The 25,971-nt window shown below is 36.5% G+C and overlaps 1 protein-coding gene across 3 annotated transcripts in view; it reads right to left on the bottom strand.

The window, feature by feature from the left end:
* Window positions 1-1,059: 1,059 nt before the first annotated feature.
* Window positions 1,060-25,971, bottom strand: part of PCGF5 (polycomb group ring finger 5) — a 61,785-nt gene continuing 36,873 nt past the window's right edge. Inside the window, exons 2-10 of one of the 3 annotated variants that reach the window (XM_075216425.1) lie at window positions 25,144-25,458; window positions 23,283-23,379; window positions 18,468-18,523; window positions 18,319-18,378; window positions 14,249-14,391; window positions 11,751-11,849; window positions 9,595-9,684; window positions 5,389-5,469; window positions 1,060-2,738 (exon numbers count right to left, since the gene is read on the bottom strand). In XM_075216425.1, coding sequence (XP_075072526.1) covers window positions 2,691-2,738; window positions 5,389-5,469; window positions 9,595-9,684; window positions 11,751-11,849; window positions 14,249-14,391; window positions 18,319-18,378; window positions 18,468-18,523; window positions 23,283-23,379; window positions 25,144-25,255 — 786 coding nt within the window. In that variant the 5' untranslated portion in view covers window positions 25,256-25,458 and the 3' untranslated portion in view covers window positions 1,060-2,690. The remainder of the gene's footprint in view (window positions 2,739-5,388; window positions 5,470-9,594; window positions 9,685-11,750; window positions 11,850-14,248; window positions 14,392-18,318; window positions 18,379-18,467; window positions 18,524-23,282; window positions 23,380-25,143; window positions 25,459-25,971) is intronic. The other 2 variants (XM_075216426.1, XM_075216427.1) reach the window with 2 other exon arrangements.

The following is a 25,971-nucleotide window of genomic DNA, read 5'->3' as shown; positions in this document are numbered from 1 at the left end:
AAATGGTAATGATTTTGACAGGGTATGATGATTTTCTATAGGCACTGTAACTGCTTGGGTATCACCTACTGGTGTGTGATGCCATGGAAGAGAAAACGGAGGATTATGTAACGGATAGTGGGGTTTCTTGGACTCCTCCATGGCAGCACCTTAAATTGTTACAGAAAGTTGTTTTGCTGAGCTATGTTACAGCTCTGAGAAAATAGGAAGAAACAGGAAGAATTGAGGCATATCCTTAAATATCTTCCAGGTGTGTCTTTTATTCCTGTCCTGACTCTGGAGAAGGAGGGAGTAACTCATGGGTGTATGCTGCCATTGAAGAGTCTAGGAAACTCTATAAGTGCAGTTTTAAAAATATACACTTCTCCTTTCACTAAGTAAGAATACTTTAATACTGTACTTGGAATGAAATTGCAAAGTGAGTAAATCTTCTGCAGGGTACATAACACAATTTATCTGTTGAGAGGAAAGTGAATTTCTTTGATAATCTTTCATTAGACAGAACATGTCATATGTGGGATAATTAGATGTTTACATAGTAATTAGTGAACTATGTAAGTGTACAAAAAAAAAATTGCGCTAAAGGGACTCGTGCAGCCGATCATAATCGCGCCCGTGAATCCAAATTGAATATGCACCTGTGACTGATAGTCTAGGATCTGAATCAAACGATTTCCCCCTTGGAAATCTGAGAAATATATATATATATATATATATATATATATATACACATATACATATACATACACATACACACACACACACACACACACACACACACACACACACACTGAAAAAATATGTTGGGATTGTCCAGGTTGTCAGTTCTAAAAAGTTCTACTACCAATGGAAGGACTTGGGTGGTATGGCTCAAAAAATTAAACAAATGGGATGTACATAGGACACAAACACAAGCTTTGATACACACACGTTTCAAAATAGCAGAAGATTAAGTTAATATGATTTGGTTTCTGGTTTTTAGGAATGCAAAAAAAATATACACACAGAGACTACACCAACAATCTATTTTTAAATCAGTTTAAATTATGTTGATATATGTTCAGTTCTTGAAGACAATTTATTTACAAAATGTGCCGTTTGTTATAAAATGCATTTAGTTTTGAGCATTGTTACAAAATTTATATTTGAAAGGAACTGACAGAATGCAACAGCCTCACTTATTTTTTGACAGGTAAAAAATACATTTTAACTGAAACTTATAAAAATATACTTCCTGACATCAAGTCCCTTCTTCAAATGCGGTAGTGCAAGACATTTGGTCATTTAACAATTCATGTAATTATTAGTGATCATACAGGTATTTTGGTTACGTTTTTTTTAAAGGCATCTTCAACATTGTCTAGAATCATATTTGTCAGCAAATTACAATTACTTTTCCTCTTCAAAGAAACACGTGTAAGAAAATATCACACCACAAGGAATAACAACATTTTTCCTAAATGCTCACAGTGCATATACACATCTCTATGTATTTCTTATATATAAACAATACATTGTATCATATTACAATTCTACAATAATAATAGGTGCTATCAATCTAACCTTTTAAAATGCTTAGATAAGATATAGGAGATGCACCAATATAAAACAATGCATAATGCATAAATAAAAATACCTATGCAATACATTATCACTGAGGTACAAGGGAATTATAGACTACAGATACTACAACTTCACTTATGGCCAAGACATTTTTTACATGGCGCTCTGACTTGCTATTTGCATTATATCTGTATTATTTAATTTCATAAATTATTTAAAAACAGAAAGTGGAAGACAGATGAGTATTAACAATTTTGCTAAAAATAAAAAAGTAGGTATAAGAAGCGCAGAAAAAAGCGGGGCAAAAATTAGGCAAATGGGCAAATGTTCTATATCTCTTTTCTTTTTCTCTTAGGCATTCCTATCTAAGTGCAAATAAAAATATCCTCCTATCAGTCAATAAAGGGTAGGTAACATAACTAGGTGTTTTAGACAAGGTATGTACATAATTTTGACAAACCTTACAGGAAGCCTCTTTTTTCTTGTATTTTTAAATAAAACAATGGCACTGAAAGGGAACTGTAGAGACTGTTAATTTGGGAGCAGGAATAATGGCGCTAAACACTAGGTATATTGGTGGAACATCTATGACGATGACTTGCTTAGACATTTTACAAAATAAAATTACTCACATTAGGGGCGCTTAAAACTATTATTGGCATCATATTCCGGTAAAAGTATTTGTGTAGTTTTTTTTCCCCCTATTAAGTTATTGTCAGTTACAGTTCTGCATGGAAAACTTACAGTTTTCACTATTTTACTAACCAAGACTATTTTATCAATATTTAGTAATTAGAAAACCACAAAAAAATTAAAAAGCACAGCCAATGCAAAAATCTATGGCACAAACCAAAATACAACGAAACGTATCTGTACGCTATTACATCCACCAATGCTAGGTTTTGCAGAGGTTTTGTAGCAGACTGGCACTTTATAACAATAACTACAAATAAACTACTGGCAAGTTGGAGAGAGACCACATCCATATTTGCATGCTGTAAAATAGATGGTGTCCTTTCAGTCCATGTAATTAGGCACATCCATTCATTGTGCAATCTGTCGATGAGTAAACATATAGTGCAGGATTCTTCTTTTTAATTTTTCTCTCTGTGTGTGTGTTCCAACAATTAACCAAAGTCAATTCTCGGTCGATATTGCAATACCATGGGGTAAGACTAAAATAAACAAAACAAAAAAAATTGGAGAAAGCACAAACAAGAATTCGGAAGTACATTGGGTCATTATCATTTAAACTTACATAAAATTAAATGAGTTTTAATGAGAGTTAACATACCATATTTTGACAGGAGCCTGCTCATTGTGCTTCCTTTGAGCTCACTGGCTCTGAATAATCACAGGATTGGCAGAATATTAAGCCCACACCAACAGTTAATGTAAGCATTTTAGTAGGAAGCACTATAGAAAGAGGAGGGGCATCTGTATATGGCTGGGTCTCTCAAAATCAATATGTGGGTTAATAACTAAATGCATTTAGGCTTCCACTCAGACTGATTTTTCAAAGCTGTATGAGAGGAACACTTTAAAAGCCCCCTAAAACTTTCTTAACACAGAAAAAGCTATGGCGATAAAAAGGAAAGGATCTGGAAGCATGTTTTCAGTTTGGTACCTATAATTAATTCTGTGTGACGTTACCACACTGACGATCCGAGTGTGTGGTGGCATAGCATATGCATGACAAAGTTTCCATTCTGGGCATGGAGCTATGGGAGGAGTAATTTTTCTGGAAATGTGCCAAATATCCCACATGGCCACTGCAGGTCATATATGTTAACGTAAAGCCATACATAGAAAATTGTTAAGGGAGAAGTAACATCAATGAACAAGTCACCATAATGTTGTGTGATATTAAATGATGCTGCAGTTTATTTTGTTAGAAGACATTACATGGCTCTTTTCAGGCTCAGCGGAGTACTTTTAGCCACTGGCTAAGCCACTTCATATTGAAACAATATGTCCTGAATATTAGAGATGCTTTGTTCAAAAGTTATTGCCTGATAAACTGAAACAAGTTTTTACACTGCTGGTTTTTGTGCACACACAGATATAGTGGGGCGAGATGACAGATAACACTGGTCAATACTTATTTTATTGCCAATCATAATAGAGTGATTTTGGGGTAACTTTGTGGTGCTCATTCTGAATTTGACATCGGTTTTGCTAAATTGGATCTCATTTTTGAAAGTGTTGGTACCATACTAAAAAAATAAAAATGCAAATAATGGTCAGGCATATCCTACTTACAAATCGCATTGAAATTGTTATACAAAAGTAAGAGTAAACACATGAAATATATAATGGCATTTTATTAGTTATAAAAACAGACATAGTGAGCTGATTTGGATAATTACAATGAATGCATACAAAAAAAACTGTTTGTACAATTTTCTTTTATAGAGGATTTCAGGACATAAGGAAATACCAACCAATATAATAAAGAGGAAGAGGGGGATCATAAATAAACAATAAAAATATATATTTCTAATAAAAATAAACCTTACAGAACTTTTTTTTTGAATATTTCACAAATAATTAGGACTCATCATGGTAAAAATACAATTAAAACTTTTTTTTTCCCTGCATTTAAAGTGTACCGGTCATCTCAGTTTTCAGCATAATATAAAGAGCATCAATAATCACATCACTTACTTTTATGTTGCAAATAGATGTGATAAAATAATGACCTCTCTTTATTGTTCTTTCCCAGTTACAGTAACATGACAAGTCTGTATATATAGGATTCACAGAATGGGTCACTTTTCTAAAATCGCAGGATATTTTATCTAGTCTGGGCAATCTCATAAGATCATCCAGAAGCAATCAGGATCCAGTGTTGTAAAATGGCTTTTATAATTTAACGGATGATGCAAAAAGTGATCTCAGGATTACTCTCAGTATGTCTGCCAATACATGGGAGGGGAAACACTTGATACTTGCACAGAAGATGAAGATATCACTATACCTTTATACAGGCTTGGAAAGGGATAAATATAAAGCGTAAACTCCAGTTTAAATATTTTTAAAACAGCTAAAATATTATAAGTTAACTGTTTAGTATGTAGGCCACACATTTTAGGAAAACAAACTATTTATAGCGCCAGGGATACTAACTACAGATGAGAAGGGAAATTGCATCTCAATAATTTACAGTACTGTGCAAAATTTTAAGCGCTATATTAGCATAAAAAAAAATGTGGATCTAAAACATAAGCCTCTTTCACATAAACACTTATGTTGTTATATTCACAAATACATAATGCAGTCTTTTCTACTGCTCCCATATTTAAGGATTATGAAACTACACAAGTGGATTTGTAACAGGTTGAGGACCGGACATGTTTGACCAAATTTTTTTTTTTTTTATGAGTACACAATCCATTACTATCCAAGCCATTCTTTTCTTTTAAAATTAAATGATACAGTGTAATGTTATAACAGTTTTGGTTAAATAGAAAGTAATTTAGAAGTTGCTCAACACACACTAAAATATTTTTTGGAGAAGTCTGTCCCACAACCCAAGTTACAGATTTGGCTCAATAAATATAGCAGTAATGTGTTATGACATTGACTGGTCCTTGTGGAAGCCATCAGTCAGCAAAACCGGTATTATAGAATAACCTTAACTGAGTATAAAATAAAATGAAGACTTTCTTTGAGTGTATAATCCCCATTAAACAATATTAAAGTTTGCATTTTCGTTTATGAGGGTTTAGTTCCACTTAGAGAGAGAAACAAAAAACAACTTTTACATAATCAAGGTCAACATAAATAAATAGTGAACAAAAAACAAGTTTTACTTATACATACGGTTGTGGATGTCTCTGAAACATCAGGAACATTTTCGCTGAGGGACATATGTAGTGAAGTCGAATTGTTCTGACAATGAAACTGTGAAGGAGATTATGTGCTTGTTAGAAGAAGACATCCACAACTGCATGTAGAAACCAGTGCTTTGCAAAATATCTTTTGGATAAAAAAACGTAACTTTCGAAACACTAGATGAAAATATGAACACATTGCTGAAGAAGATGTGATACAGTATTTATTTCTGACAAAGTCACAAATGCAATTAGACTACATAGGATTCCAACTTTCTAAAGGCAATGGAACAACTTTTATGTTCCAGAAACACCATGAATATGCAGGTTCTTACATGAAGTTTTCATAACAAAAATCCCTTTGGAGTTATATGTCTCCCTTCCACTAGAGCTGCTTCTATAGCCAGAGAGGATTATTTAAACATAAAGGGTCTGATTCATTAAGAAATGCAAAGTGAACGCAAATTGCTGGAAACAGATGGAAAATGCAAGCAGACACGCCCATATGCAACAAGAAGAGGATCTCAAGATATGTCTCTAGCTGAATACCGGTGCAAGTACACTCTGCCTATATGCCACTTGTCATATGCAAATACAACCCAGTGCTCAATGCGCGCGTGTGTGTGTGTGTGTGTATATAAAGTCCCATAAGAAAGCACAGATTAAAAAAAATATTATTAAATACATTAAGAAGGGTTAATAATCATTAATGAAAGCATAAAAATAAATTAATAAAAAAGGTTGAAATGTGAAATATATTTATCAGGATGTTATTCATGTCTACTGCACATAAAATGCATTTTTACAGTTGCTCTTGATTGCAAACAGATGTTCTACCATGCATATATGACCATCATCACTATGATTCTGCACTTACACCTACCCTGTAGCTGGTGGAAGTGAAAATCATGTACCTCAGAGATGCCCAGAGTTTGAATCTGCCCGATGTGAATGCGTTCATTTTTAGAACGCCATTACTGTACATTGACTTCGTGCATATGCCCCTTCCCAGCACAAATGTAATTGGCAGGGCCCCCTCATTTTACATTATTCTCTACCCAATATTTGCCCCCCCCCATTCTCTGGAGTCACATCCCATCTCCAGTTCCATCTAATCCCTGCAGTAGTTTACTTACCCCTCTACATCTTGTTGTCTCCTTCCGTCCCCTCTCTATTGACAGCGCTGTGACATTATTAATTACATGACGTCAGCGATGCTGCAGGGAGCCTCACTGCCTCGGGGACCTGGGGGCTGGGACTGGAGCAAATGGTGGCAGCTGTAAGGCCCCAACATCTTGGTAGTGGTGGCAAACATGCTGCCTACAAGGGGCCCGCTGATGCATCATTAATTACATGCAGATGTCTCCCCACACCACCTCTCACATCTCAGGAGCAGCTGCTGTCTAGAAATGGCACCCACTACCCCCTTTAACTCACTGCGCAGGACCCCTCTCAATAAATTTGTTTGAGCCCAGGGCTGGTGGGGCCCCTCTCTGCTGTTGGGCCCCATAATGCTGCACTCCCTGTACCTCCCCTGATGGCGGCCCTGCCCTTTCCCTCCCTCATTCTGCCCATGAAATCGCAGGCTTTCAGAAGAGTCCCTTGCAGTCAAAGGTGGATTGGATGAACTTGTGCTCACTGACGTATAGTCCTTTTCTGAGCATGCGCAGTGTGATTTTACATAAAATACGGCCACGTATCAGAATTTATGTCCCTTAATGGACAAGTTACAGAATGTCGATCACTTTGATTTGAACGGATTTTGACCGCAAAGTGCGTACTGACCTGTGATTTACTACATGAAGAGAATAGTAATGTCTGTCATCCAGTACAGTTAAAGTCACCTCAAGCCTGAAGATACTGCCTAGTTCACTAGTTATGTTATGTTTGTTGTTCATTGATTTGCATTTGATCACATGACTGCTAATTCACATTGGTCCTAGTCCGTTACTATTCTCTGTCTATAGACTGCATACCAATACAATTACCCCTAAAAGAGTAAGGGTAAGAAAAGGGTATATTTTTCCCTGTCCGTAAAAGCTGCACATGGTTACTTTTGGTCATTTAAGATGACTTTGGTTTTTAAGAGACCTGGTAATCCCCTATGTCAATCAATAAAAGTCACACCACGGTAGAACTAACAATAGTCCAATGAACGGAATATGATTTATAAGGCGAGTTTCAATTCAATGCGACGTGTCACTAGACATTACTGCGATGTCCGGCAGCGCACACAGACGCCTATTTCGGTAAGGAATCTCCGATCATTTTTCTGCACACCTCTCTGGGGAGTGGGAAAAAATAAGCGAGGATTTCTTGCAGATCATCACCTTGATGCGTCTCCACGGACTGTCCCAGAAACACAGCACGTTGAATTGAATCCCCTCCCTGGAGGCTAGTTTACGGAAAAATTAAAAAGTATCTTCCAGTGCAATTTCTGGGGGGGAGAACAAACCAGAAAGTAACCCAAAACCTGTTTTATTATGTTTGTGTGGACCCAACACTATACATAATTCTAAGTATCTGCCTCATTACATATAAAGCAAAAATGATTTGTTAAAATGGAGCATAATATTATTGTCAGTACAGCCCCTCAATATCACTGAAACAAAAACTAGAAGATGCAGGGACCTTTTAAAACAAAAACAAAACAAAAAAACCCCACAGATATGATACAGTGGTTAAAAGCAAAACAATTACCATTTTATTCCAATTTTTCACATATTAATAATAATACAGTTTACTAGTGGTAATAAGTTTTGCATTACAATGGGCTTCTATCATTATACATTGCTATAGAACATTTCATTTTGTGTGCTTTTCACCACCTTGAAATCTTTTGTTTATATAATTTACTGTTACTCCTCATCATGAATCTATGCTCTTTTCAGGTTTTGAATGTAAGTAATATTGTTGACATACTGAGACTCCATAGAATCGACTATTGAGACAGGTCTACACCTTGATTAAGTACTGCCAGTTCTGTCCCAACTGTATTCATCACCATCTAAATGCAGCCCAGCAGGGGAGAATTATTCCTCTAGCTAGTGCCTATTTGTCAGTGAAGGCTAGTCCATTACACTGGTAAATGAATGGCATTATCCACCAATCAATCAGTGTTGGAGGTCCTGACACATTGACTGGGGAATGTCGTGCTAGCCACCAATCAGAATGCTGGGATCTGCCTATCATGTATGACAAACTCCTGGTATGGCCAAGTTTTCTCTCCAGCACGCCGAGAAATAATGCAGGGCAAAGGAAGTAATCTACATTTGTCTTGAAATAAAAGAGCTACAATCTACAGTGTTAAACTTTCAGAGAAGTGGGAGGAAAGCAAAAGTGGGTGGGTTGGCTGCATTGTACAACCACCAGAGATTTAGGGGGTGCCTACATTGTATAGTGGCCTCCAGAACAGGGCTGCCATCGCATGGTATCTCTACTCTATATAGATCACTAAGATACTCTTCTGTTGTACAGAGATCACTTGAATGATTATATATATATATATATATATACACACACATACACACACGTGCAAAACCACAAATATATAAGTTATATAAAAAAATTAAATAAAATTACCAAAATTACCATACTAGACATCTCAATTGATCGAACAGCCTTTTTTGATCACAAGCCTATGCCACTGACTTTTTGGCCAGCTTTCTTTTGATCTCACCTGTATCATCAATAGTGCATTAGTGACCGAGCTCTCTATCCCCTAAGCTTTATGCTAATATTTATCAGTTTTAGGAGAAGTAAACTTAATGGACATTGCAGAATCCTGCTTTGATTTAGAGATCGGGAAGGTACTGTGAAGAGGCAGTGCAGAATGAAAGCATGACTGACAAGATTCCATGGTGTGGAAATGACACAGCACCTTAAAATACAATCATTTTGCAAAAGCATTACAATAGCTGACTTGTTCCCATGATAAACACTCTTAATAAAAAATGCAATTATTAATGATCTAAATATAACAAAAAGCCTCACGTAACCGCTAGCACCATATTGAAAAAGAAACTGTAGGGACTTGTTTCACAAGTCTAAAGCACAAACAACTCGACACTCAACCCATGGAATGGGGAATATTTTTGCGAAGGCTGTAAGGCACTGAACTGGCCTTTTAACCAAGTATTTGAATATTGTAACAGCTTGTAAAAAAAGGAAGCACAAAAAAAGAGATCATATTTACATTTTCTCCCCTTAGTCGCCATCTTGTCATATATATGAACTCCATTGTGTGGTCCTTTCCCATGATTTCACCATTGCATAGTACATCCAGCTGGAAAATAAAAGTTACTTTGAGTACCACATGTGTATTGTAACTTAACTTACCAGGCCTTAAGTTTCTTACATCATACCATACCTCTAAATACTCCCCCCAACCTAACCTTCCCTCAAAGCACTATCACCTTCTCTGATCACCTCTGCTCTCTCCTGAAGTCCTGGGTTTGAATTCCCATCATTATATCAGACGCTCAGGGCCCGAGTCATTAAGGAGAGCAAAGCATAAAAAAGTAATAACCTTGCACGTTGGAGGGGGAAATGTTGTTGCATTGGAGGGGGAGATCAAATCTGGGGACGGATTTATAGTTGGGGTAGATGAAAAAGCAGCCAGTATTTAACTTATGTGCAAAGTAATAAACTAATTTGCACTCCTTGCTTTGTAACATGGTTTGTGCCGGAGAACATTTACTCCTTTTTTTTTGCCTTACTTTCCTTAATGACTCAGGCCCTCAGTCTCCAAAACCTTAAATCACTCATTAACAATGCATCTGTAACCTGATAAATTGCAAGCATATAACTTGGCCCTGTAACAAATAAATTCACTCTCTTGGCACTAAAAACAGCTTTCCAATGGACAGTCACCACTAATGTCTGCATGCCATCACACACCATGGGCCTCATTTAAGCTGGGTACACACAATTGCGTTTTACTCTAAATGCGATTTCTATAACAAATTTTACCAAGGACAAAGTCCTGTTCAGCATGCACATTTATGTGTACACACCTGCACTATTTACCTATAGATATATGCTCTTCATCTCTCATAACCATCTGCTGAAAAGATCGTGACTCTGCGCGCTCTATAGAGATCCCCCTACACTGCTGGTCCTGAGAGCACACTCACTAACACATTTGTCCGATATCGTTCCATCGTTGATCGTGATTTTTAGGTATATTAGAAAACCAAATCAAATGATACAATGTGCTTTGGTGCAATAAAACATGATCATGGGAGGGTTCACACCAGTGCAAAATCTGACAAAACATTTGTTCATCATGTGATCTGCATGGTAATTACATGAAATTACTGTAGTGGGTACCCAGCTTTAGTTAGAAACAAATACAGCTAAAGGATGCAAATCCGTACCTGGACAACCATGTTGTGGCACAAATGCAATTTTTTTTTTTGCACTCCTGGAAAATATTGTGACAAAATTATAGTTAGGGACTGGCAAAATGGCTTAGCAGGCGGAATAGGTTCTTGAACCTGAGAGAAGCTGGTCTCAGGGCAACTACAGTTCTTATGCGATAAGAGGGTAGCGGATTTAATGCAACATTCAGTTTGAACAGCAAATCATTTTGCTAAAAAAAAAACAACAGTGGTCTGTTGCTCAGGTAAGAAACAAGAAAAGAATAAAGGCAACTGGGAATGTGTCCAAGCATGTGCGTACATACACAGCATGGACTTGGACAGACGCAGCCACAAAAAGCTGTTTATTGTAATAATGTTGTATATTTTAGTGCTGTACAAATCTATATTATAAATACTGTAGTCCTGCTGATCCTACATCTAAATCTGCTTTTTTTAGACTGCACAATCTTGCTCATGGGGAGGTAAATGAATAATGCTGCAGTGGCTCCACACACTCGCATACAAGTATTGTGACTTAAGCTTGTATCATGTACTGTTGAAGTGACACACACAGCCTCTATTCAAAATACTCTGCCTTTTCATACTGCCACTCCTGTAACACCAAATACGAGCTACATTCATTTCCAAGTTGACCGTATAAATATGGAGTACTATGGCTTTGTGAAGTCTTTGAGAATCTTTCCTATATCAAAGTTTTCAAATATAGGCTAAAGAACGGCAGCTATTTTAAATATACACAAAATTACTTTTCTTCAACTTGGAAACTAAATATAGATTGGCTTGTCAAATGAAAAATACAAATGGTAGGTAAAATATTCTAGAAAATATAATAAAATAACATACTGGATAAATCATTAAAGCCCTGGCATTGTCTTCTACAATATAAAGTTTATTTAGCATGTGAAATGTAATGCCAAATGTAGGTCATTGTACGTAATGACAAAAGTTATTTGTTTGAGGATCTTACCTCGTATGTACTTGGTAGCTTTAATTTTAAACTTAAAAACTTTTTAATAGTCCCAACTGTTATTCGTGTTGAACAACGGATGAATCTTTTCATCAATCCCTGGAAATGAGAAACACAAGTAAAAATATTAGGTATTAAAATGGTAAAAAGGAATGCAAAAATCGAACCAATGCAATGAGTATGTAGTGGTATAAAAGGGACAGTCCAGAAGTTTTCTACTTTCTCTAATCCCCTCATTCAACAGGTGTAATTCTGACTCATTTCTTTTACAGACACAATCTAACTGGCCGAGCTATACTGAGATAGGATGGTGAGAGAGAGAGAGACTGAAGGTTGCTAATAACTGTTCACCCTCTGAAAAGAAATCATCAACATTTTCCCTAAAAGCAGACATTAAAATAAATAAAAGTAATAATAATAATTTAAAAAAAAAGACCACTTAAGACTTTTTTTTAAAAAAACAGGTCAGTGTACCAATAAGTAGACCATTTTTTTAAACAGGCGTTTAAGGAGTCCCTTTAACCCAGGACTCAACAAATCCCAGGCCATATAAAAATGAAGCCAGAACGACTATATACTGTGGAGCTCTGCCCTGCATGAATCAGAGTATTTGTCCTTCTCGGAGTGGTGCTGTGTCACAATGCACTCAGAGGAAAATAAAAAGCATATAGCTCTCCTCCGATATCTTCTCCCAGTCACTGTTATCCTGCATTTCCAACTGTCATTCCTTCACCTCCACCTGGGTATCCCAACACTACCTCAAACCTAACATAACCGAGCTCATCATCTTCCACCCGCCTAGTGTCTCTTCCTTTCGTCTGTCTGTCTCACTGTAGATAACTTCACAATTTGCCTGTTCAAAAGGCATGCTGCTCACCCTCACCTACAAAGCTCTCACTGACGCCTCTACTTCACACAGTTCTGATCTCGTCATGCCTCTGACCTACGTTTTTCCTGCCCTCTGGTTATCACCTCACTCACCTCACTGCTCCTCACCTATAAAACTTCCTTCCCTACCTTACTAAACTATCCCCCAATCTTTTAAGCGCTCTCTCAAAAGTCATCTCTTCATTTTGGCCTTTCCAACTCCCACCTGATATTAGTCCCTCTGCACCTTCTTTCTCCCACTAGCTCATATTAACTTGGCTTTCCCCCTCCTCTAGTCTGTAAGCTCTCACAAATAGGGCCCTCTCCTCCTTCTGTCTCATGTTTGCACCTCCTTTGTCCATCTTGTTACATGTGCTGTCATGTTCGATTTTATGTTTAAGTTGAACTTGTATGATTTTAGTGTAATCTTTTACAATTGCTCTATTTTATGATCACGACTTGTTTTGTATGCATATAATGTGGTCTGTTCAGCGCTGCAGAATAAGTGGTATCTTATGAATTATTGCTATAATATTAATGAAGGGGAGGTAATGGGGGCAGGGTGATAAGGGGGACTTGATGCTGAAAGTAATGAAGGGGACATGTTGATTAAGGCATTATGAGGAGAGGATAATGAAACGATGCTGAGGATGGGGTGAATTTTTTTTTTTTTTTTTTAATGTTTTATTTGGAAAGGACACATGTGTAACAAATAGATAAATTGAAAAAGGCAGCATATACAAGGCTATATAACATCATGCTAACAGATTTTAGGGAGCAAGCATGGAGGTGGAGGTAATGAAGGGGAAGGAAGAGGGAAGTTGGGGGGAGAAGGGTAGTATGAAATAAGCATTCAATAGATGGTTTGGTAGTGGGTATATTCAGTAACCTGTGTTCAAATGTAAGGAAAATGGACAGCCCAGTCGTGAAGAGGGGGATACAACCAAATGTAAAGTGGCCAAGCTCTAGGAATGGTTAGGAGGTGTTTGAGAAGTGAGAGGGAACATAGAGAATGGATTTTAGAAGGGACAATATAGGAGTGTTATGAAGAAGATGATTGAGGTGGGCATAGAGAAAAGTAATGATGTGGATTGACGAATGTGTAATGTCTGTAAAAATGGGTGAGTGCTGTGTAATGGTGGTGAGAGCTATGTGTATGGTGCTATTTTTCAGTGGATACCATAAAAAATGTTAAGACTGCTTCCTAAATTTTAAAATATTTGTTGAGTCCTACTTTGACTTACATGTTTCTACATTTACAGCGGAAAGCTAGATCTGTCCAGAGTTTGGAACCTATGTAGTGAATATAGACAATACGTTCCTCATAGTGATCACCAGACATTACTTTGTTCTGCATAAGCAGATGAAGAAAACGCAACTTTCAGGATTTTCATGGTATTCAAAACAAGAACTGTATCATGTGATGGTGAAAAGAAGGGGAATTTGATGAATAGAAACATGACTGTAAATGAGAAGATAAGTGTCAAAAAATATAAATTGAGTGGTGAAAATATTTCAGAATTGAAAAAGTTGAACTTGCATTGAATGTATATTGAACAATAAAGGTGCATGTAAAATAACCAAACACTGTAAAGTGTTTCAGCTCAACCGTGTAAATCATCAGGAATTACCTTTACTATGTTATCGCCTGACTGGCCATTATTACGTAGACAGTCAAGACAGATGGCGATCTGAGGGTCGCTTCTGTGATAGTCTTTGTTATCATCATGTTCCTCTTCGTCATCCTTAAATCTTTTATTATGTGGATGTCCATCTGTAAAACCAAAACAACGAATTTGAAACTGCAACTGCGGTCTTTTGTTTGAAACATCCCACCCTTAAATTCCGTTCTGGGAATGTATTTTTATGGCATGCAGCATAAAATGACCTTCAATTGTGTACTGGCGATGGTACGCTTTAAAACACGTTTACCTCCTCTTTCATTAATGCCCCTTTATTAGGACATAGTTCCTACTTTATTTTTCGTCTGTTAAAAATGCAGCAACAAACTGATCTTATGCATGTGAGATCTCCTCATTCAGTAAAGAATTATATAGTCTCAGTCTGCCCGTTTGCTTTCACAGTGCTCACTTCTGTTTCTCCACTTGCTCGCTCCCCTTCCGTGTCACCAATTACCAAATATTAATAATTTATGCCTAACATTTTCGCTTTAGATGGGGGTGTACATTTCATGCCATCATATTTAAAAAAAAAAAAAAAAATTCTCCTTCAAATGTATAGGTTTGTGATCATCATATTACAGAACTCACCGATTCACACAGTACTAATCATATGTTAATAAAGCACGCTGTACGCACATAGAGATTATATAATTTGTATTATAATACTAAAAATATTATTTTCAAACTTCTGTCAAATAGGTTTTATGCTTTGCCATTATGTCACCATTTATATGTTGTGTTCATTGGCCAGTAAGCAGTGCGTCTCCATTTTGTTGTTCATCTTTATGATGTTTTATAGAAAGAGACTGAATGGATTGCCAGACTGTACTTTCTAGATGCTTTTTTGATAATTTTCCAATGGGTTTTACTAGCATTAGTTTTTCAATAGGCATGTTCCAGCAGTATCCTCGGCTGCTGCATGCTCTGCACTTCTCGTAATTACCAGCTGTCAGCAGCTGCATTATTCTACTAATTAAAATAGTTCTACATTCCCCGGCTTACAATATTATACTATATTGTGAAAGAAAACTATATGGAACATTTGCAGTACATCTCTCTATCAAATATATGTGATGTTAAAGACTTTCGTGTCAGAAAAGACAAAGGTATTATAGGAGTGATACCTTTATTGGCTAACCAAAGAAATTATTATTATATTTGCTAGCTTCCAGAGCACAGAGGCCCCTGCATCAGGCAACTTTACAAATGAATGACTAAGAAACAGGCACAACATTTAAGAGCTGTTACATCAAGAAATTTGTACAGGAAGGGGGGATGATATATCATTAAGATAACATGGCCTCTGTGCTCTGAAAGCTAGCAAATATAATAATATTTTTTTGGGCTAGCCAATAAAGGTATCACTCCTATAATAGTTTTGTATTTTTTGACACGAAAGTATTTAACATCACATAGATTTTTCTGGCTAACACGGTGCTACGATAATAATTTTTTTTAAGTTATTTTTTTGCTACATATCTAACAAATATAGCAAACCATGAGTGTCAGGAGAGTCCAGGAAAGAAAAAATACATTGGAATGCAGCCATTAAGTTTAACACTACAGCTAGTACCTATATGAAATGACAACCTGCAGTGGTTGGCATTAGGATGTTCCTACTATATTAAGTATCACTAATAAAATGTATTGAAAACATAGTTCTCGCTAAAGGAGAGCTGAATGGGGAAAAAATAAACATATTGTATGGATATATTCTTATTAATGGGTGGTCTACTTTTGGAGCACTTCAGTGGGTGTCAGATAACTGGACACAACAACCTGTTTGCAGGGTCTTGAGAGAAGAGAGCTGCCAGAGTCTTGATTACTGCAGCACATAGAAAGAATTGTGTCCAGTGTATGCACCACCTAAATCGGATTGGCCATGGCACCTGGTCCAATCAAGTGCTGCATACACTAGACCTAGAATGTGATAAATTGGAACTACCCAGTGAGCCAGGCTAATGGTGCTCTTCTCTCCTTGCTGTCTGCAAGACATCCCGGGTGGTTTAGTACAAATACTTTGAAGGTCCGATAAGTGACCCCAATGAAGAAGGCTTTTACCTAATTAGGAGGTTGAAACAAATACTGACAGGGCATTGCTAATCTCTCAAAATAGTTTTAAAGCTGCTACTGCAACCAACTGTGGTACCAAGATAAGCAAAACTGCACAAATATTGGCACAATTACAAGCTGCTCCACATGACTATTTATAAAAGAATAACTGTAACACATAGTTTAATTGAAAAATAATACCTTCAGGCTTGTAAGCAGAATGTTTCCAGTTCTAGCCATAATAACAAAGTATAAAGGCTGCCTACTAAACAAATGGTGTTATTTCCTTAAAAAAGATGCTTTCTTCTGGTGACATTTTCAATATTTTACTTATAAATAAGGAAATATTTCCAAAGTGACATAAACATGGTAGTACTAAGCTATAGAATACTAAATAAGTTTTAATAGATGTTCCCCAAACTTGTACAAAGCAAACTGGAATATTTTAATGTACGAACAATACAGTTTTAGGGATCTCAATCTCCTCCTATCAAAGCTCAACAATATATGTAACATTTGCAAAAGCCGACTTACTTATCCCTTTATGTATAGACCAGAAGTTACTGCAGTGAACAGCTAACTATGGCATAGAATATTTTTTGCAATGAATATTTTTGTCAAAAGCTATGCACAGCTAAACTAATTAGATATCGGTCACAAGGCTGCACATATTATATGTTTAATATTTAGCAATGGTGCAGAGTTTATCACAGGAACTGGTTCGAATCGAACCATGACCCCAGCGCTATGAGGAAGCAATGTCAACCACTAAGCCACTGTCTAGTTACCTAGTACAACTGCTTCCTAATAAATGTCTGCTTAATAGGGAGCGCCACCAAAATTTATTTTATTAGTACATGTTCTGCTCCCTCCAGGCTCAACAAAATTTGTATGAATGGAAGATTTAGATTTTGTACCATTTTGCTTATACACTTGTGTGAAAATCCATATACATACAGCATTGAAAACAAAACGTTAACACGCTTTCAGTAAAAATTCTCCAATTGCCTGCCATGTTTACTGCACCAGAGCTCAGACTCATCCACTATAAATTATGTGCAGCCAATAAAACTTGCCGATCACTGTTGACTCGGTTAAACCTTAAAACCAGAGACGTTTAGATGATGATTTACAATAAGTCAGGAAGAGAGTCACTATCTTCAGCTGGAGGACATGAATGCATTTGTGTGGAGATCTGCTTTTAGCAAGTTACAATCCCCTAAAATGTTTGGTCGAGAGAAGAAATCAATGTATGTGGTCTACATTAATTTCTTCCTGGTCTCCCAACTAGACCATATTACTGCTTTCTAAGACCAAGTTCAAAATTGGGACTACTATGAACACTGGTGGGAAACTGGTACTTGAAACTGTACGTGTGTAATATCTTAGATAAGCTTTTTCATCATCCAAATTTATGCTCAGAAAATAGCAAAACAACGAATAATCATATAAAAATAAAAAAAAAAAAAAGTTCTACGCCAGGAAACATTGGCTTCCTGGAGCTCATATTTTATTACACTTCACGGTGTTAAGAACAGATCGTGTTAGTTTCAGGAAGTAGACGCTTCCTGATACAGCAAAATACAAGCCAATATATCCTAACATTAGTTATATTGAAGAATATAACTTCCTTACAATATTTCACATGTATAAAGCTCATAAAACCAAAAGAAAGAAGAAATATTAACACATGAACTATCCTCAATCAATAACTGCCATGAACTTGTTCTCATTTGGGTACCAAATACTGTAAAATAATGAGACTTTTCCCAATAATTGCTAATTGAGATTCATCAGGAGTCTGAATGTTAGGAAAATTAAAATTCTTGAGTTAAAGATGTACTATCTTGTAAAATACAATACACAAGAGAGCCCTAAAAAAAAATTAAGAATCTTAATTTAATCAAAATAAGTGATTTTTTATTTCTTTACGATTTTACATTTTAATATAAAACCAAATAAAATACCTTCGCCGTTCTCTTGTGGGCGTTTCCTTTTCCAGAAATCACATTCTCGCTGCTGCTCTCCTAACAACAAGAACAATGTAGACAATATAAACACAGCATATTTTTATATTTTACAACTCAAAAGCTGCACAGAAACACAGAAAACATACCTTCCCGTAGACCCGGCACCAATTTATATATGATTTCTTCTAGGGTATTGTCTGGCCTTGACATGAAAAGAGTAAAATACAGTATATTACTTTGATACCAATTTTCACATAACATGTTTTTAAGAAAGAAAATTCTCTAGATTGAGATGGCATAAAGTAAGTACAAAGCACTATATGTCAGACACTAGAAGTGCAATGTGTGAATGGACTAGTCTTCTTCTACAGGCAACACAAACCAATCATAGATTATCCTGTGTGAATACAATGTGATGGAATCATCTTTCTCCCACAATAAGGACCCACTAGCCATGTGGCCTGTGCGACTGAATGGCCAGATCGTGACCAATTGGTCTCATGTCTATATACTCAAATTAGAAACAAGATTGGCGATGTGACACCACCTCTAAGGTCTCTCAAATTTTCTTACAACACATTTCAAAAACTTAAAACCAAAATCAGTTTTTCAAGGCCTGAAGCAGCTCTGACAGCACTTTCAAGACATGGTCTTGGAAGTATATTGAAATCCTCTCCCACTAACACATGTATTGTTAATATAAAAAGATGCTACATCCATTCATTTGGCAGTCGCTGATCTTCAATTTTTCCATCCATTGAATGTTCAGAATTTACTGACATCTTCTGTAAATGCAAGGCTGAAACAATACACCCACATAGTTATTTTATTTGCGTCATTGACTTCATCCTGGGTACCCCTTCTCCCAGAGGTAAGTTCTGGAACCCAAGTTATGTCAGCATATGAAAGAATTTGAAAAAGGGATTTATTCCAAAAAAAAAAAAAAAAAAAGTACCTCTCCAGCTGTTGCTGGTGTCTTTTTTTGTGGAAAAAAAAAAACAGAGCGACCATTCTCTAAGACCCTATACAGACTAGAATCTAGTCACTAGATTATTCTTGTGTTCCATCCACAGGCAAATGGAAAGACCTAGAGAAAGTGGGTTGAATATGACCTAGAGATGTATGTTTCAGCGCATCAAGATGATTGATCACATCTGCTCTCTTACACAGATTTTTCACACACTAAGTAAAGCCAGTTTGAGAATTTATTAAATAAAAATGTTTCATTGGTCACCCAAAACGTAAACTCTCCATTTCCACTTCTTTGGGGGATCTTACTGTTAATACCACCATCTCAGATCTAGAAGGAAACTCATGATGCCCTCTCCTAAAGCCTCAGATAGCCTCAAGACATACGTTAATAGACGCACTTGATCCCTATTTACATACATTTTTTCGAACTTGTCTCGTTTCATTGTATAAGATACTGCAACATATTAATAGTCTCATTTCAGCATAACTTGCCTCCTGGCAAGATATGCCAGAAGGCAAGTTGCTTTTCCTTCCAGAAAACCACTCATGATTGAGTAGCAACAACAGTTTCAAGAGCAGCAAATTTTATATTCCAATATGCCACATGGAGATTTGTTTTGTTTGATTGTTTGGAAGGGCTATATTCCTAAATAGAGATCTGGGATCAGAGCTGCGGATGTAAATGTCCTCCATTTTTGTCAGATAATTCTAAATCTTCTACCCAAACCAGGTAAAGAGTGCCCAGAAGTTATCATTAAAAAGAGGAGTACTACAGCTGATGAAGACCAGACAACCATTTAGACTGTGCCTTAGCCAGTCCCAAATGCTACCAGTACAGTGGGTACACACCACTGTATGACAACACAAGCCTGTGACAATTTAGCAGGACAGAATGGTTTTATAATCTATGCATCATATTATCCCAATAAGTTGAGCATTTACCCAGTTTGTCATGTTTCAAGCATGAATACAGATGAGCATAATAGACCGCTCTTTATACATTACATTTATGTTAAAATGATGTAGTTGAAATGCAACCAAAACTATTCTTAAGTAATTTGTCCACCTATATATCTTGCAAAATAAGTATTGTGCACAGCTTAGTAATACATCCCAGCCTATTCAAATGCTATACAATATATATTACAACTGGGTATATGTAGTTTATATGTAAGCTGCTTTGTCTGCTCATTTCAGGATAAGTGGAAGATAAGGTTTGGCTTTTCCCCAAAAACAATAAAGTGCAATTTCTTGAACTTGATCTTGTTTCATGTGGGGCAGCACAGTGGCCTAGTGGTTAGCACTTCTGCCTCACAGCACTGGGGTCATGAGTTTGATTCCCGACCATGGCCTTATCTGTGTGGAGTTTTTATGTTCTCTCTGTGTTTGCATGGGTTTCCTCTGGGTGCTCCGGTTTACTCCCACACTCCAAAAACATACTAGTAGGTTAATTGGCTGCCATCAAAATTGACCCTAGTCTTTCACTCTCTGTGTCTGTCTGTGTGTGAGTGTGTGTCTATATTAGGGAATTTAGACTGCGTGCAGACTGCATGAGATTTTTCAAATTAATCTCCACTCTGTAAACTCTGATGCAAATTTTCCTGCTGGGACTGTATTTCAGCTACACCTGTTTGAAAACTTTCTTTTTGACAAATTGTATTCACTTTCTTGCCCATCTTGCCTAAGTAAAGAAAAATTTGTACTGGCAACAATTACTCTGTTCTATTACAACCTTCACACATAAAACATGATGTTTAAATTTATCCAGCACTTTCCACAGGCAATTAGCAAAACACCCGGTGCTTAAGTATTCCACACATGTAAACAGCAACCTGTATTCACAGGTTTTCTATGGACCATACTCAACTCGCAGGTCAGTGAATAACCAAGATGTGGCACTACAATGCCCAACAAGTTTTAAAACTTTTGCTTTCTTTTCAGGAAAAACAAAACAGGTACTGAACAGTTGACAGTAATATTGCTCACCTATTTCTCTCCACTGTGAAAACAGGTAAGTAAAATCACACTTTATACTTTTACTTTTTCACAAGCCTTATACATGTATATGTCTTAACCTAGGAGCAGTGCTATATCTGTGTGTAACCCGGTCTCTAGTCTTTACCTGCAGACTGCCAGCTGCATAGCCGATTCCACTCTTAGATGTCGTGGCAAGTCATTCCCTTTGCGACAGTAGCTTAATCCACAAAGAGGACGTTAAAACAAATTCAAATTTCAACAATTACTTCTTAATGGACTGAATTTCTGATTGAGTTTCTGCAGGGAGATTGAGAATTTCAATATTTGATAATCAGGGGCGGGCTGGCAAACAGGGGTTAGACTGAGCGGCCCGGAGGGCCGATGCCCCCCGGCCCAGCCCGCCCCTGTTGATAATGCCGTTCCCAAATAATGCAAATGATGTGCAACTGGTTTAACTGAATCAATGCATAAAGACCATCTAGTTGTGGATAGATTATGAAGTGAAGCAGGGAGATGCTCTTTAAAAAGTTTCCCACCTTTGTGGAGAGGAACTGAACATATTGTACATGTGTTGCATAGTTCCAAATAAGTAATTGCCTCCTTATAGGATTCAGTACAGTCAACACCCACAAGGTACAGTGTGTGGTTTCCACAGCTGGAGAAAATACAGTAGAGTTATGCTCACGCAGAATTGCTTATACTTCCCAACCATGTTAGATCTGCCCTCATGCTCAGATGTCACTCTCCCTCCCTCCCTTGAGGTTCCGACAGCCCTGCTGGAGCTGGAGAGAGACTACAGAGAATGCAGTGGGCTCCCGGCAAATGAACATTGCCCTAGTTATGGCCCTGTTATTTAATTTATGCTATTTACCTTTAAAAGCTTTCAGTTAAAAAAAATGATATTTTAAAATCAAATCAAAACAAAAACAAAACCTTGTAGCACTATAATAATATAAAATTGATGAAATTAACCTCCCTAACACACCAATTCTGCAATTCCTCGAGTAAGCGTTGAACATCAAACAGTCCAGTCCAATTTCCTAATTATAAACAAACTATTCCCTTGCGAAGTTGTGAGTCACTCACCTCGGCAAATCTCAAGGACAAGTGACGTTTTCATGTGTCTGTGTGTATAGATGCATCATGCACAGAAAGAGCAATAAGCGCATGTGCTACTGCCCATCTTGCCAATAGAACCAATTAACATGTTTAGGCGGTAGGGTTGAACTTTTATTACTTGGAAATTGCCAAAATAGCAAATTGATAAATATAAATAAATAAAAAATGTTTAAAAAAATTGGAGCACAAAAACAATATGCTGGAAAATTTTGTAGCCCCATGCCAGTCGGAGGCCCGGGAAAATTTTCTCCCCTAGTCCTCCCCCCGTTGGTAGGACCTGTCTGTCAGTGGTTCCATTCTATCCTACATTTTTTTAATACTTCCTCCATGGAATGCCCACAAATAATTAACGCCAGATTGCAATTAAACTGAAACACTTTATATTAATTATTATTCATTATTTAAATCGCACCATCACCGTATTATGTAGCGTTTTACATAGAATATTTAATCATTTACATCGGTCCATGTACATTGGAGTTGGCAGTATAAATTCTTTAACATGCATACACACACACACTTATACGCAGACCATTTTTCAGCAGCCAATTAATCTTACAGTATGTTTTTGGACTATGGGAGGAAACCGGAGAAACGTACAAAAATCACAGCAAGAACATACTGACTCCATCAAGGGTCTAGGTTGTAATTAAATTTAGGACCCCAATGTTGTGAGACGGCAATGCTAAACACTATGCCACTATGTACGTATTGTGCCATAAGCATTGGGAAAGATATTAAAGGCAGATATATATCTCACAAGCTTCTGTCTTATAAGATTTTAAAACTGATGGAGATTGTTGTGGTTGGAAATAATACAGATACACACGATTGAAAAACTCACTTTCAAAAGATTTAAATATACAAATTCCCAATTGTACATCTTACAATACCTTAGCATTTCTAAAGGGTTGGTTTCATGTACTTGGATTCCACATCTCGGACAGTCGTTGCTCTCTTCAAAATGTTGGACAATGCAACTCTTACAAACTTTGGGAGAGAAAAAAAAAAACACAGAAGAAATTATTTTCATTATATATATATATATATATATATATATATATATATATATATATATATATATATATATATATATATATATATATATATATATATATATCTTTCGAGTATATATCTCAATATGCTGGTGTAGATAAAGACATAGGGCCTGATTCATTAAGGATCTTAACTGAAGAAACTTCTTATTTCAGTCTCCTGGACAAAACCATGTTACAATGCAAGGGGTGCAAATTAGTATTTTATTTTGCACAGAAGTTAAATACTGACTATTTTTTCATGTAGCACACAAATACTTGATAGCTTATTTGTACACTGAAATTTAAAGTTGATATTTGTGTGCTACATGAAAAAACAGTCAGTATTTAACTTATGTGCAAAACAGAATACTAATTTGCACCCCTTGCATTTTAACATGGTTTTGTCCAGGAGACTGAAATAAGAAGTTTCTTCAGTTAAGATCCTTAATGAATCAGGCCTATAGACATAGCCAGAGAGATAGAAATGGCAGTGCTTTGAATACAGGGAGCTACATACATTTTCGATTATCGTAAAACTTCACAATAAGCCTCACATATTTATTTTGGGTTTAATTGTATTATTTTCATTACTACCATTAAGTTATATTTAATAGTTAGTACTTATATTGTGGCAGTTCCTAAGATTGGGTTTAAGAGTACTTTTGGTTTCTTTTCTCTTTAATTACCTCTATCACTCCTGTGCGGCAACTCTACATTTTACTTTCTTACAACTTAGACTATCAAATGAGATGTATATAATACTTTATCCTTATACTTTAACAGTCTCACTTAATTTACAGCCAATGCAAAACATTTTATGTGTTTATGTTTTTGCAAATGTGACAGTGTCTCAGCTAGCAGTGAGTATAGCATATAGCGGAACAGGAGTCAGGAGATTGGGATTCTGTTCATACAAGCATTTGCGTCATTTTAAGTGGAATTTTACCTTGCATATTTTCGTGATTAAGTGACTTCATAATTGCAACTAAATTATAGACGTTGTCTACTTAGGAAAACCCCTCCCTTTTACTTCATGTCTGCCCCCTATATTGCAAGTTGATGGGGGTTCTTTCCCATTACCTGAATCAGTGCTGGAATACATAATTTGTAAACCAGGAAAGTAGAAAACCTCCAGCTTTGGGAGACTATATGAAGAGGGAGATTTTATGGATAGGAGATTATAAATCAGTGAGGTCTTTGTCCAAATTAGACTTGTACATCAGCATTAAGTCTCCAATGCTGAAGTCTTTTCTCCTTTGCCCTTCAAATGTTTCAGTCTGGTGCAAATTGTCAAAGGAGCCCCTATCGAATTGCTACATGGAGGGAAGCTAAGTAAAGAGAATAGTCTGATCCAAAAACGTAACCATCCCTTTAAAACGGTTTACAAATAAACTCACACCATTTAGCATTTTGCAGCATTTACATATTAAAGGTTATTATACTGGAAAGAACAAGGATGAGGATTTATTCTGTTCAATTTTACACATCATGTTTATTACGTGCAGATGTACGCACAGAAGAAACACCAATCAAAGAAAAGATAACTAAATGATTGTGTCAACACAATAGTGAAATGTTAACTAAAAATTACCCAATGTCAGTCACGTTGAATATGAAGCTATAGATTCGTACTGTTCAAATGGTTCATAATTTATTCAATGTGAAAATATGAAGCTTTTTGATTATTTCTACAATATTATCAGCTGGCAATACTTACATGTGTGCAGGCACTCTGTGACTGTGGTTGGCTTGATAAGATAGCCTTTGCAGATATAACAAGTAGTGTAAGGATTGAATTCTTTTACAAAACACCGTCTTTGGGCTGCCATTGACAAGATGCCTAGAGACAGATAATCCCTGGACACAGGCAGAGACCGGAGAACGGACCAGGATTTAAAGAGCGGCAAATTCTCTTAAAATTTCTCACATTTTTATCAACGTGATGACTGTCCTCAAGATGAACCTTACTAAAACGCTCATTGCTTCAATTTGCCTTTGGCTGTTTAATATGTGTTGCACCTCCAGGCTCCTGCTAAGTAAGAGAGCAAAGAGCAAAGATTAATTCCACTGCACAAAACAGGTGATGTGCAGAACATACAGCCTAATAAAAATATTAAGGTGAAACAATATACATTGATATACAAATAGTGTTAGTGCTTTAAATAAACAAATACACAAAAGATATTGACATGTGTATGTTTTAGTCTATTGTGAGCTATAATGCTTCTTTCCTCAAAAAAAATCCCGTATCCCATAGTGCCATATTTATGTAAATATCTACAGCACACAGTCGATTTGTTTGAAAAAGTAAACTTTTAGCATAAATGTGATATACAGCAGACACTTTGTTTTCTTATTAACTTTTTACATATCACAGACAATCCGCACAAAACATTTACATAACAATAAAATAAGTTATACATTCAGCATATACAGCACAGTAATGGTCACTTTTGGAGAGAGCATCATGACTGCTCCCAGTGTGAGATTTACTTTGTGTTTTGTTACTTAGTTATCATGGACTCAGGAACATATGCTTGTCACC

This window comes from Mixophyes fleayi, chromosome 6 (assembly GCF_038048845.1).
Source record: "Mixophyes fleayi isolate aMixFle1 chromosome 6, aMixFle1.hap1, whole genome shotgun sequence".
Classification (NCBI taxonomy): Eukaryota; Metazoa; Chordata; class Amphibia; order Anura; family Limnodynastidae; genus Mixophyes; species Mixophyes fleayi.
The sequence above is the reverse complement of the archived record's forward strand: the minus strand, read 5'-3'. Positions and strand labels throughout refer to the sequence as shown.